The sequence below is a fragment of the Pavona decussata genome, unplaced genomic scaffold (assembly GCF_977016875.1).
Source record: "Pavona decussata unplaced genomic scaffold, jaPavDecu1.1 SCAFFOLD_324, whole genome shotgun sequence".
In the NCBI taxonomy this organism is placed as follows: Eukaryota; Metazoa; Cnidaria; class Anthozoa; order Scleractinia; family Agariciidae; genus Pavona; species Pavona decussata.
The window spans coordinates 1,931,272-1,946,136 of NW_028145713.1; the positions used below are offsets into that span (position 1 = coordinate 1,931,272).

The 14,865-nt window shown below is 41.2% G+C and overlaps 1 protein-coding gene across 1 annotated transcript; it reads right to left on the bottom strand.

Moving 5' to 3' along the window:
* Positions 1-12,019: 12,019 nt before the first annotated feature.
* On the bottom strand, positions 12,020-14,160 carry LOC146453756 (uncharacterized). Its single transcript, XM_085096383.1, has 2 exons — positions 13,921-14,160; positions 12,020-12,594 (listed from the first exon to the last, which is right to left on the bottom strand). The coding sequence occupies exons 1-2, from the start codon at positions 14,068-14,070 to the stop codon at positions 12,082-12,084; spliced, it is 663 nt and encodes a 220-aa protein (XP_084952509.1). The 5' UTR covers positions 14,071-14,160; the 3' UTR covers positions 12,020-12,081.
* Positions 14,161-14,865: the final 705 nt, after the last annotated feature.

Here is a 14,865-nt window from a genome sequence, read left to right on the forward strand (position 1 = left end):
GTTCATTTCATGCTTTTATACACGTAAATAACTAGCTTCAAACTTGAGTGCTCCCCATATTAGCATTAGTTTATCAAATGATTCCTTTCAGGTAAAATTCTCGAGTTTATATTGAGCCGTTCAAGCGAGATGAAAGAGCCGTTCGCAGGGAAATAACTTGAAATCAGTGAAATTAATACCTTGTCTCTCATATCATGCTACACTTCCAAACTACCGTTATTATTAAGCTAGAAAGTGCAAATGCTCCCTTTTTACGTGACCTAAAACAGAATTTGCCTAAAATATTACGAATAAAGTCCACCACAAGAAAAAACTGAAAAAATCGCGCACCGACGTAAATGTAAACATCAGCCGTTTCTCGACTTGCTACATGGATGAAACGCGTCCGTTGTTTTACCTCTGTATACATTATTGATCAGAAAGTAGAAACAAAAAATCTTCTCTATGCCCATCTGTATAAATGCACTCGCCAATCAGGCTTTGATTTTCTGTATGTTTGTCGAAAATACTGAAGAGTAGTGCTACATAATAATTTGTTACTGACTACTTGACTCATTCAATCACAACCGGATACATGTAACACGACTGGAAACTAGATATAAAGAAATGCTCTTACTTGTCTGCAATCGTTACTCACATTATATCTGGCGATATCACATCCCCGAGGCAAGGCTGAAAATTGTCTCAAAATCCGCATATTAGAGATTCAAAGTTTTGAACAACGCAACAACTTTCATTGCGTGACAAGTGAAATGTGATACACAAGCGCGCGAAAAGCACCGGAATAAACAATGTCAAGATTCGCCCTTGTGATGACAGTGCGAAAGTGATTTTTGAAATTACAAGAAGAAATTGAGGCGAGTCTGCAAGGTATATTTGATTGCCGGATTGAAACGAAAATCATGTTTCCTCCTCTCCCCCATCCTCCCCCTCCTGGGGACTTTAACGAATTGTCATCATCAACAACAACAACAACCTTTACTTTCCTCAAAATAAAGCCGAAATTAACTGAAATGAAAGTAAACAAATCAAGAGCTTTAGAAACCTCAATGCGGTATTTCAATACTATCCTCAAACAAAAAGTTTGGAGGAGAGTGAAGTTTTTTTTCGCCATGGCACCTCTCCGTGCGGATCAAGCTAAAAAAATGCGCAAGATTTGTAATGTGTTACGCTTAATCAATGCAAAAAGGACGTTCGCTCGCACCTATAAAGGCACAAAAGATCGGGCCTATAAAGAAGTTCAGGACGAAATAGTGTTGTTGCTTGGGCGGGTAAAGTGTTTTCATTTGAGTGAAACTGAGAGCATGAAAGAACATTTTATTTCTTTCTCTGACTTTCCCTATTTTTTTAAACAGAAATCCACTGCTATGTATTACTTGACTTTATTCCAGGAATATGATTTACGATTGAAACTTTCCGTTCGTCGTTATATGCTCTCATCACCGAGAGAAGTAAGGCCTTCGTGTGAACTGGAACAGTCAGAAACGTTTAACGACGAAGGGAGACCGAGGAATGAACAGCAAAGAATCGTTGTCATTGTCAATGCATGCACTGTGGGTTAACCCAATCCAAGTGGAACTCGTAATTAAGTTATATCTTCAACCATGCCATATAAAAACCACTATAAATTGAACAATCACTGGACTATGGTACACAGGTTCAAAAGATACTCTCACTGGCCTTGTCAAAGGCTGTTCGTATGGTGGATACTCTGGAGCACGCTAGGAGGATTTAACAATGACAACGTCAGACTTACACAGTGACGGCCCGTAAGAGATAACACCGTCTTTTAGACCGAACACGAAAATCTGAGAAATACCAGTCGTGCCCCTCATCGTTTGACACTAGTGCGCGCTAGAAAATAAATTAAGGTTAAACTCTTATCTTAAGGTTACCCGGGACCTTCAGAGGTGTCTCGCGTTTAAGCGATGTAGCGCGTCCAGTTTAAACTGTAGATACCTAAACCCCTTTTTACAATAACTGTCCAAATTCCCGCGCGCTGATTGGCTCGTAGCTATTGTCTATAAGAGTACAGACAATAAAAATGACGTCAGATGTAACGCGCACGCTTTCTCAACGAAAAAAAAATAGCCAATTCCGCTCGCACTTTTTCCATGTTATTGTAAAAAACAAATCGACGACAGTTTTCTATGGTCTATACTCTTATAGACCATAAAATGACGCCATAAAATGTCCAAAACTTGGCAGTGAAACCACTAGCCTGCGGCTCGTGGCTCCACTTGAGTTTTGAACATTTTTTGACGTCATTTTATGGTCTATAAGAGTATAGACCATAGAAAACTGTCGTCGATTTGTTAAATATCAAATTAAAGCTTATAGAGCTGACTATCAAACCATGCCAAGAATTTTGAAATAAAATAAATTGTCGAATTTTTCACGACCTCTAATTGCGAGCGTCCAAATCACCTTTTTAAAGCTACAAGTCAAAGTGAATTTTGTTTTTTGCTAATTTAATTTGCTCCTCAGTTTCTGGACCCAAAGCGCTAAAAAAGCGTGTCTGCGTTTTGCCATATTCAATCGCAGTGAAAAGTTATAGAGCATTTTCGAAAAAGGATGAGAAAAATGTGGAGTAATCGTAAAAAAATCGCCCTCGGAGAAAAAATATTTTGAAAGAAAAAATTCGCAGACACGTTTTTGTTGTTTATATGTTGCACTAGCTACTGTTCAAATTTGAAGGCAAACGAACAAATTCCTGTTGAGTTTTAGCTTTTTGAAGTGGCTCCTCCAAGTGAAAAAAATTTATTCGAGAAAACAGCGCTAAAAACTCGGCAATTCATTTTATTTCAAAAACTTTTGGTTTAGTTGGATAGCCAGCTCTATAAGCTTTAATTTCATATAAGGGTTCAGGTATCTACAGTTTAAACCTCGCTTGGACGCGAGACATCTCTGAAGACGCCTCTGAAGGTACCGGGTAACCTTACAATTTGATCAGCCCTTCCGTAAGCAATAATGCAGAATAATGTTGTGTATTTCCAGTTAACATTTTATCGCCATCAATGACTCATCTCAAACAGACATTAAAGCTAGGTTTAACAAGTTAACCTAAAAAGAAGTTTTTTTTTCGTTCCATTTATGGTGAACGTCCTTATTACATTGATTAACCGTATAGCACATTGCAAATATTGCGCACCTTTTGACCTTGATCCACAACTTTTGTGCGTTGATCCATGGCGAAAGACAAACTTCACTCTCCTAAATATAATCGCTTTTTGTTTGAGGATAGTATTGAAATACTGCATTGAGGTTTCAAAAGGTCTTAATTTGTTAACTTGATTTAAATTAATTTCGGTCTTACTTTTCCTGTAATGTTATTTTATTGATGAGAATCCGGCACAGACAATACAGAGTGAATCTCAGAAGAGGAAAACTACATGATTATTGTTTCAGTCCATTAAATATACCTTGCAGACCTTGACTTGCCTCAATTTCCTGTTGTAATTTCAAAAATCAACTTTCGCACTGTCATCACAAGGGCGAATCTTGACATTGTTTATTCCGGTGCTTTTCGCGCGCTTGTGTATCACATTTCACTTGTCACGCAATGAAAGTTGTTGCGTTGTTCAAAACTTTGAATCTCTAATATGCGGATTTTGAGACAATTTTCAGCCTTGCCTCGGGGATGTGATATCGCCAGATATAATGTGAGTAACGATTGCAGACAAGTAAGAGCATTTCTTTATATCTAGTTTCCAGTCGTGTTACATGTATCCGGTTGTGATTGAATGAGTCAAGTAGTCAGTAACAAATTATTATGTAGCACTACTCTTCAGTATTTTCGACAAACATACAGAAAATCAAAGCCTGATTGGCGAGTGCATTTATACAGATGGGCATAGAGAAGATTTTTTGTTTCTACTTTCTGATCAATAATGTATACAAGGGGAAAAAAACGGACGCGTTTCATCCATGTAGCAAGTCGAGAAACGGCTGATGTTTACATTTACGTCGGTGCGCGATTTTTTCAGTTTTTTCTTGTGGTGGACTTTATTCGTAATATTTTAGGCAAATTCTGTTTTAGGTCACGTAAAAAGGGAGCATTTGCACTTTCTAGCTTAATAATAACGGTAGTTTGGAAGTGTAGCATGATATGAGAGACAAGGTATTAATTTCACTGATTTCAAGTTATTTCCCTGCGAACGGCTCTTTCATCTCGCTTGAACGGCTCAATATAAACTCGAGAATTTTACCTGAAAGGAATCATTTGATAAACTAATGCTAATATGGGGAGCACTCAAGTTTGAAGCTAGTTATTTACGTGTATAAAAGCATGAAATGAACACAGAGACCTTTGCTTTTATCTAAAAGCTTCCGTGAAGTGTATTGATAAGTGCAAAGTAACAGGAGGAACATGAAGTACTGAAAAGGCGAATTGTGCCAAAGTGCATTCCACACATCTCGACCTAGCACGCTCGCTTTTCACGGGCCAAACTAAATATTTTAACATGATAAATAAGAACAATTGCCCGTTCAAAAAAGTGATTTCATTACCAGTATATTTGTATACCCTTGATGATATGGTCATCTGAAATATGGCAAAAATCACTCTATCGAAGAAATAGCAAACATTGTATTCTTTACGTGGGCAACTTTAAATGAAAGAATGTTCAGGTGGAGATAAAATATAGTTTAGAAGCAAGCACAAGGGATGTAAAAACGATTGTGAAAGTGTCAACTCGAGAAAACGCTACCTTGTCTTGAACGAGAGTTTTAAAAATGTACTAATTTGCATAATTTCAATCGGGGCATCGGTCGCGTTTTGGCCGATTTCGAACTTTCCCAATTTTTGCCAAAATAAAAATTCGCTGGAACTTTTGAATATTATTTTTGAAAATAGTTCACCAAAAGGGTCTTTTGGGGCAAATAAAAAAAAATTCGAATTTCCGCTTCTGTCGCCGGATTCTCGAAAGTTACTGACAACCGCTCTTAAGAAATTAAACTTTCAATTCCTCCACTACAATGATGATACATCACCAATTCAGCCCTCCTCCCCCTCATCAGTGAAAAAATCGTTCGGCCTTCAAAGCAACATTGAGTGAGGGGGAGGGGGAAGTGCAGATTTGCTACTCCTCAGAATTTGTTTTTCTTAAGGGAGATTGAAATATCTGCGCAAAATACGCATTTTTCTCAAGTTGTTTTGTCCAAGGTTGTAGTTTGGGAGAATTTTGTTTTTAAATATCAAGAAGTTTTATCTTTGGGGAATAGGGAGCTTAAGCATAGACGTTCGTGAGACACTGACGGCAACCGGATGACCGTAGAGAATCGAGGGAAGGGGAACACTTGGCGAATGCCGGGGAATTTAATCGCCGATATCTGACATGCCAGATTGCGGCGATCGGCGAAAATCGCCAGGTGTGTCGCCGGCTTTCAGTGGTCAGGGTGGAGCGCGAACGGAGTGGGTTTTGATATGACTAAACAGGGCATTTCATTATATATTCACTTTCTTTAATTTTCCGGTTTTTTTTTAAGAACTGTAGAAACGTAAACAGGGAAATATTTCAATCATTTTTGGCTCAACTTTTTAGCTTACCGAAGGAACATTTCCCATTCTTAAATAAAAAAAATGTCGCAAGGAATAATCTTATAACTCCATCCCACTAACCCTGTCTTTGTTAAACGTTAAAAAGTGCAATAAATGCAAGCCTGTTTATTATCTTTGAAAAGGCAAAAAGTACAAAAATAAGCCATTTCCCAGTTGCTGTGAACCTCATGATGAAGGCGAGGCTAAGTTGAAAGCTTTTCATATGAAAATTAGTTTTGTTTGCATGTGAATGAAAACCAATTTTCATAATAAAAGCTTTGGCCTTTTGGAATGCTCCCGGAGCTTGTCGGAGAAAATACGATATATTAATGGGTAACATGTACTTGGAGGAAAGTTTAAGCCTTCGATTATCTAGCACACGAGGCTAATGAACTTTTTTCACACCTTCTATTCCCCCCTGTAAGTTGTAAAAAGATTTTTTATACAGCATATTTTATAAAACTCTGTACACCTTGAATAATCAGTTATTAAATCCGTCATACAGCCTCAATGGGATTATTGATTGTCTGAATTATGTAAAAATTTTTGATACGAACGGAAGGTATATCCTGTTTATTCAAACCAAACTGATTGCAAGGCTGACACTACGACAAAGGGCTTATTTATTTGGGCAAATATTTTAACTAGTACCATTTCGTTGTAATAAGGGTGAATAAAATTGAATTGAATTAAATTGAATTAGCCTTCTTCAGGGCCAGAGTTAACTCTGGCCCTGAAGAAGACTACTGGTACCAGTTGAAATGTTGGCCCAAATAAATTAGCCCTTTGTCGTTGTGTCAGCCCTGCAATCGGTTTGGTTTATTTACACGTGAAGTGACGACTGGCACGTGCATTTCTGCTACAAAAAGATCCGGCAACGAAACGTATTCAGAAAAGTTTACTTGTGCGTCGTGTGGTCCCCTGCATGCAAAAGGTTCCTATTTATTTACCCTCGGTGAACAAATCACATCATCCGAGAGAAGACTTAAAAAAAACTGCAGACGTCCCAAACAAAGGCTATTGTTCACTGGGCCAATCTGTGTTTTGAAAATACACTTGAAATGCAAAATATTCCTAGAAGCATGCTGACAATATACTTCGGGATTACAACGTGTAAGCTCGTAATATGAATTTGCTTCGTTTGTAATTTTTGCATTTTACGCTTCGTCTCTGTGGAAGAACGAGTATTTCGGCGGTGAAGAAAATGTTAGGCTGATGGGCTTAATCTTGTGGTTCAAAACTCCCACGTTTCTTCAATTAAATGAGTGTACGACGGTGCGTTTTCCATAGAAAGGTGAGTCGAGTTATTACACTTAAACTGAATGGACTAACGGAACAGTAAATGGTCAAAGCCACTGCAATTATTTACCAAAGAGACTGGGTTGCACTCGTCCCGCGACTCGCAGCCAACCAACAGAGCCCATCGTACCGAAAAAGATGGTTTGCATTGCGGCCATGTTGATGTACAAAACAAAAGAAAATTTGTTCATATAGTTAGCGTAAAAATGGAAGTTAAGTCCTAGAGGAGAAAAATCTTACATGGCCACCATGACGTCACATGCAACCCATCAATAATGCTTAGTGTGCGAAAAGCCTTAAAAGCGCTCACAAACACGCACAGAAAAGTTCTAAAACCTTCAAACCTAGCATATACAATGTTGTTAGTGCTGGGACGAATGTCGCAAAATTATTGCTTTCTATGTGTCTATTGGCTGTGTTAGGATCGCAAGGTATTGTGGTAAAATGAGCAACCGTCCGGTAACAGTAGATGCAAACTCTAACAGATCAGAATTTTGAAATGGTTGGGTGACCTGAGTGCCTCCATGAACTCTGTAACCTTGTTGGGTGGCCTGTGTGTATCAAGGAGTGAAACTAATAGGAGCTAATAGATTATCGTGAACAAGTACGTCATAGTACTTTATTCTCAACGTTCTCTCTCTCACGCTATGTTGAGATTGGGCACCGACAGTCTCGTCCTGTTGATGAATGTTCTGAAGAGGAAAGGGGAGGGTTTGGGTAGGGAAAATCAAACGCAGGACGAAACTTGATGGCTGGTGAAAGAGAGAACGTCAGGGCAAGGGATACCGTGTGCTGCATTTTATACTACAACACTTCGCTTGATCGACAGAATGGCATTGTTCACTTTGTCTCATCTCCTTTTATACGTGAGAGGTGAGACTGCTGAGAATAGTACTTTATTCTCAACGTTCTCTCTCTCACGCTATGTTGAGATTGGGCACCGACAGTCTCTAAGTTACAGAGTGTCCTAAAGTCCCAAACCACTGGGCCATAAGGAAATCCCGTTCTCAGAATCCCAAACTCAAGGTGCCCCATCCTAAAAATTCGTAAAGTGTTTTAAACGAGATGTAACAAGGTTAAGAATTAAACGTGCGGAAAAGCGGATATAAAGTTTTTTAGACGGTTAAGCTCCATGTAGTCCTCTGTTAGGGCGGCTGTCGCGGAAGAGTCCGCGGATAGCAAATGAGAGGGACTATCCAAACGAAGCACCTCCGCTAGTTTCATGTAGTAGAGAGCAGTTTCTTTGTTATTCCATCCTACATGAGACATTATGTCCGCCAACTGGGAGCCAGATAACGCTAACGTTATGGCTGAGCCCGAACGGAAGCTGTGTAGCGTTTCTCCCTCATCGATCTTAGCTTCTTTCAAATACAGCTTTAAACGAGCTTCTGCTGAAGAACTTGAAAATGGTTTGTTCACAATATGACCTTGGGGATTAGTTGGTCGAAACAAGTAACCATTTGTCACAGAAACGCGTAACTCGGAAGCCACGGCTACATATGTCTCAATAGCTTTAACTGGACACAACTCAGGGTTAGGGTGTCTCCGAATCCCGAAGACGTTAGAGACGCCATCCCTCAGGGTTTTTCCCCATACGTGGTTGAACAACAGCCCATTGTCCTGGGGGAAACGCAGGATCTCTTCTGTTTTCACCATGCCAAGATCTGAACCACGATCACCGCTAAAGAATAACGTTTTGAAAAACGCTTGGTCCCGCGTCAATACAAACAGACCAGAAGGACTAACCGAGCGCTCCGCAATTTTCCGATTCAAAAAACGGGCCAGAAGCAACAATTTGGACAAAAATAGGGGAACTGCTTGCTTTGGCGTGATGCGGGCTCGTAATTGTTCCTCAGTTGACGCCTTAAGATATTTTTGCACTTCGAGTGAAGCGGCGGGGTTACCCAGACCTAGCAGGGAGTTCCACTCTCCACAGCGCCCGGTTTCCTTAAAAATGGCTCGCAGTTTTCCAATATAGGAGTCGATTGTCTTGAATGCCAGGCGTTTAGGACATTTACACTTAGCTGCGTTTTGAAGGTGGGAATCGGGACACCCATTACTATGTACTATGGTTTTGCCATGTCGGTCTTTCCAGACCAAGAACCGAGAGATGTCAGTGGGGCTTGCCGAAAGGATGGTTTTACTATTCGGAAGGGACGCCAAGAAAGTTTCAAACTCCGTACGAAGTGAGCACTTCTGTTTTGAGTATGACGATTGAAGGGAGGCATTATTTAGGAGTTCCAAACGGTTATCTATCGCTTGAAGGTCAACTGAGAGTTTAGGGCTCGGGACACTTGGGGAGACTGTTTTCCTCCTGTAGCCGCACATTTGGCAGAAAAAGAACAGCTTGTCGTTGAGGTGGCTGCACGAAGGACATGACACGGCTGGTACAAACGCTCGAACGGCTGGAGGTAAGTCCTAAAGGATATGAAAGTAAAACAAACAGTTCCTTCTTTATCCTTTAGATTTGTTTTGACATAAATGTATAAATGAAGCTATAAAACAACTGTCAACAGATGTATACTGGAAAACAATGATTTATTGACAACATTGATTTCACTGAAGTAATGGATGGAGCTAAATTAATGGGAGAATTGGCAAATTTAAAGATAGCTAAGTGTTCTTTGTTTGGCTCGTGCGCTAACCAAGAGCTACTACTTGCTTATCCGATGCGGAACACCCAGAGATCCCATGGGATAGGCCAATTGTTTGAAAACCCGTGTTTAGAGGGAGTGAGGAGCGCTCCAACGGTTCCGGCAACGGCCAGCAGGTATCGGGAAGAACATGTAGACGTTAACAAGGGCCACCAAAAATGCCTTGGGCATACGTCTGGTACTACGATAGTGTAGGATAATTGCAGGCTTCTCATATACTTGATAACATGAGGTATTAGGCAGATCGGGGGAAAGGCGTATGGGTTCTTGAATACAAACGGATCGTACAGATCGGGCGATTGCGCGAACACGTTCACTCCCAGGGATCCCGGCAGAGGGTTTTCAGAGAAGAAAGGTAACTTGGCACCTGACAAGTCGGATTGGGCGTTTGAAGGGCGTGCCATTAGATCGACAGAGTGCCCATTTTCGCCGCCATACCACTCTTGTACTACTGTCCATAGGGATGGGCACAATTTGGCATCCTGTAGGCTAAGGCGTCGCGAGGGGAAGTCGGCTTGGTTCTGAGAACTAGGCACAAAAGTAAGGTGCAAATCGATGTTGAGTTTCGTCATTGTGTTGAATAATTTCTTCAAGGCGCTAGAAAGCGATTGAGAACGAGAGCCCTGTCGATTCCATGAACGGACTAGAGCCATGCTGTCGACGAAGGCGTCGACCCACGAGTTTTTGATGGTATCAGCGAATGATTCAAGGACATTATTGAGCGCTAAGGTCTCCTTAGTGGCGATATCGGCTTGTATTGTTGAGGCGTCCCAGTAATCATAAACGTTCGCCTCAATGGCACCCGGACTCAGTGCACCTCCCCAAGCGAAGCGAGATGAGTCGGAGAACAGCCTGACATGTGTGTGTTTCTCAGACCGCCAGGGAAGAAAACCGTCCCAGGTCTCAAGGAATAGCCAGTGCTCAATTTCATTCTTTAGAGCGGCAGACATCTTTACAGGTCGAGCAGAACGCGTGGCGCGAGACACAGCTAGGTTTATTTCATTAACATAAAGCCTTGCGCCCGGAACTGCCAAGCTCATGGACACGCATTTACCGCTGAGCCTTTGCAAGGTTAGTAGGTCCAGGTTATCGCGAGCCAACGTTTCTTTGATGAGACGAAGAAGCTTTTCTTTTTTATGGGGTAACAAGGTAAACGCCTGTAGTTCAGAATCGATACCGAAACCAAGGTATGGCACCTGTTTTTTCGGGGTAAGGTGAGACTTCGCCAGACCGATAAAGTAGCCGAGGGAAATTAAGATGTAGCACGTGAGAAAAATACCCGCGACGGCCAGAGCAAAATTCACTTCATCCCTTGAGGCGAGGGCTTGATAGGCGGCTGGTAAAATGCCACCTGGAAATGACAGTTGGCCATTATGGCGGTCGTCAATGTACAACGAAGAGGGAATGTTCCATGAACGAAGTCTGTGTGACGCAACTAGACCAGTCGTATGATATATATAGGCCGAGGATTTCCAGCCAAAAGGAATACATTCACTCACAAAATACCAACCTCCCCACTGGAAGCCAAAGTAAGTTCGACTGCTGGGGTGAAGTTTGATGTGGTCATATCCTGACTTGTCGTCGCACACTGTTTGGTAAAATCCTTTATTGACATACTTAGGCAAGTGTTGGACGCTATCCAAGGCAAACGGACGGTCTTCGATCCACAGATTAAGAAATCTATCGTCGTTGCAGAGACGCGGCTTGCTAGGCTCGACAGTGAGGGGCATAATAAGGTGGGGTGGGGTGCATTCTCCGACTTTGCCCCACAAAGAAATAGCACCGGAACGCAAACGGTCCAGGAGCGTATCAGAAATAAACGAGGCAAAAGGTTTGCACGACAGGTGGTTGGGGAAAACGCAAGGCGGTGGACTACCACACTCGTAATTCCTTCCCTTGTAACTACCCTTAAACGGTCTAAAGAACTTCGTTACGTCTACACCGTTAGTAATCCAATCACGGACTTCAGAGAAGCGCTCATCGTTCATATCATTTAATAAAGCATTCCATTGTGGTGCATGGCGATGGAGTTCCCCTGCTAGGAAGTGATCTGGATCGCGGAAAACAAGGCGAGACATATCCGCTAATGAATTTCCCTGTAACACGAGGGCGATATCCTCATCAGAGATGTGGGAATTGTTTGCCATCCCTGGGGCCTCATCAACAACAGAACCATCGATGCTTATCCACTGTAACTTATTCATACCATCTGTGTTAGGCTTGAAACCGGGATGCTTTTCCCAATCGTGAAAGCAAGGGTCTGACAGCTAAAAGGAAAATAAAAAAGAACTTGGAAATAAATTAGGGCCCAAGGAATGGCAAACTCAGCCCCGGTAATCCGAGAGGGAAAGTGAGCTTCCCTTTGAGAATGCCACCCGAGGGGGGAAGGGTGCGATCGAAAAGAGATAATTGGTTCCCACATCTATGAACAGCGTAGCGAGTCGTAAAATATGTAAGTAATAATATGTTAATAAAACCCTGGGGGGGTGGGTATAATGTATATGAATAAACAAACATTGTGATGCAATAGTGTTCATTTGACTTTAATAGTACTAAAACGCATACAAAATGAGGATCGGGCAGATTCTGCTACTGAGATGTCGGTCGAGGCTGGTTGTGACCTGGACCGCCTGAAGAAAAATAGCGGGTCGTCGGAGACCGCTTAAAACATTGCGTAGACTTGTGTCCGGGCGTACCACATCTGTAGCAGGTCACTCGAGGGTGTGACGAGAACCTCTGACTGCCTCTGGCCTGAGGACGCGAGTAAGGCGAGGGACGTCTAAACGACTTGTCGACCTTGGAGATTGTGTCAAAGATTCTTGTAAATTCCTTGTCCGCGAGAAGAGCCAAAAAGTAAGCTTTAAACTGCTCTTTCGGCACGTGTATTTTCTCTCTTAGGGTGGCCGCTATGATGTCAAAGCTGGCGGCCTTATCATCACCAGTTGTCTTCGCTACGGAGACGAGCTCCTCCGCGAGGCGCAAGGCCTCGTATTTGTCGAAGTCCTCCAGGCGGCGACTACCATAATGGGTAATGCGATTCTTTAAAGCCTGAATGGAGGTCCCTTGGGCATTTTCCAAAAATTTAATTCTTTCTTGCAAAGCCTGAATGAGAAAAGGAAATAGACAGATGTATTGCGAAGTGTAATTTCATACCGCTTAGCGGCGATACAAAACATTCGTAAATGAGTACAAGCATTGTGATAAGACCCGGTAAAGCGGCAGGGAATCTTTTGTTCCGACAAAGTCGGAGTGCAAATATAACAATTAACAGAACAATACGAAAATAAACAATTCAAGTAGAACAATGTGGCAAACAAGCACTCAGAAATGGCAAATTAAGACAATTAAAAAATGAAGAGTGAGAATAATCGACAAAGATCGCACAAAGATAATAACTAGTTCTCTGCTGAAGTATGTTTTGAGGTCAACAAAATTGAAAAGCTTTTGAAGCTAACCGAGAATTAGAATGTACACATAATCGGCAAAAATAGCGTATATAAATAAAATTCAGAAAGTGGTAAGTCGACTTCAAGTAGCCCGCAAAACTACAAAACTATACGTGTTGAAGCAGGGCAAAAAATTAATTAGAAAGTCAATCTAAAGCCGCCCGCAAAGCTAAAAGCTACTCGTTTTGAAGCAGGGCGCAACATGAATTGTAAACACATTATCAGCAGGGCGTAACAATAATTACGAAGTCAATTTCAAATTGCCCGCAAAGCTAAAAGCTACATGTTATCAGCAGGGCGTAACAATAATTACGAAGTCAATTTCAAACTGCCCGCAAAGCTAAAAAACTACACGTTTGAAGCAGGGCGTAACAATAATTACGAAGTCAATTTCAAATTGCCCGCAAAGCTAAAAAGCTACACGTTTGAAGCAGGGCGTAACAATAATTACGAAGTCAATTTCAAATTGCCCGCAAAGCTAAAAAGCTACACGTTTGAAGCAAGGCGTAACAATAAATACGAAGTCAATTTAAAATTGCCCGCAAAGCTAAAAAGCTACACGTTTGAAGCAGGGCGCAACAATAATTACGAAGTCAGTTTCAAACGGCCCGCAAAGCTAAAAAGTTACACGTTTGAAGCAGGGCGGAACATGAATTGTAAACAGAGTTAAAACTGCCCGCAAAGCAACCAAGTACACGTTATCAGCAGGGCACAACATAATTGCGAAGTGAATTTTAAATTGCCCGCCAAGCCAGGGCGCAACATGAATTGTAAACATGCCCGCAAAGCAACGAAGGTCGCACGTTCAGAAGCAGGGCGTAAAATAAACTGGGGGGTAAAGAGAAAATTGCCCGCAGAGCTACAAAGCTACACGTTTAAAGCAGGGCATGACTTGAGCTGAAAACAGACTTAAAGCTGCCACGGGAATACGAAGTGCAAGAACACGTGTACGATACTGGAGTAAAACAAAAATTGAACAAACCTCCAAAGTGACTTGTTCTCCAGCGGCGTTTTGAGGAGGTTCTTCTGCGTTTGGTGGAGGCGGAGGCGGTGGTGGTGGTTGAACAACCGCGGCCGCTTGAGCTGCTGGAAGGTTTTCCTGTGCCGGGACTTGTACAGCAGGGTCCGCCATTTTGAACTATGCTCTTTCGCTTGATCGACAGAATGGCATTGTTCACTTTGTCTCATCTCCTTTTATACGTGAGAGGTGAGACCGCTGAGAATAGTAGGTCTTATCTCGACCAATTAACGCTTTATTAATTAGCCAGCATACTTTCCATTTTATTTTAGTTCATTCTATTTTTTACTTTATTTGATTTCATTCAATTCCTTTTTTATTTCATTTTGTTTTTATTTTATTTAAATTTTATTTTACTTTGTAGTCTCCTTTTCCTTCGGCGGACGCTTTTATCTCCAAGGAAAAATTTCGATTACCCTTTACGCCAAACATTACCTCAAGGCATATTATTATCAAGAAAAAGGTGAAAACGTGAACATGCATTGTATCATTTCAGACAAAAGATTCAAACACAGTAAACATTGTCTAACTCTTAATAATTAAAAAAATGATGTAACATGAAAACCGCCGCAAAAAAATATATTTATTAGATTATAAAATTATTGCAAGCTTGTCTCGGATCAAAATTCAGTTTTTCTGTCTCTTGATTCTATTTCAGACAGTACCATTTGTACATTTAATATTTTTTGAAGTGTACGCTTCATATTAAAAAAATACTCGCAAGCTTATATGTTACAGGAAGTTATTTACAAGCAGCTATTACTTCGAGCTGTAATATAGCACACTCCGGATAATACAGATGAAAGAGAAGAGATACGAAAATGAAATTGCATGTATTTTAACGCTCCATAAAGGTATGAATTAATTTCTTTCTATGAACTTTCCAGAAATACTACCTTTCGTACAGAC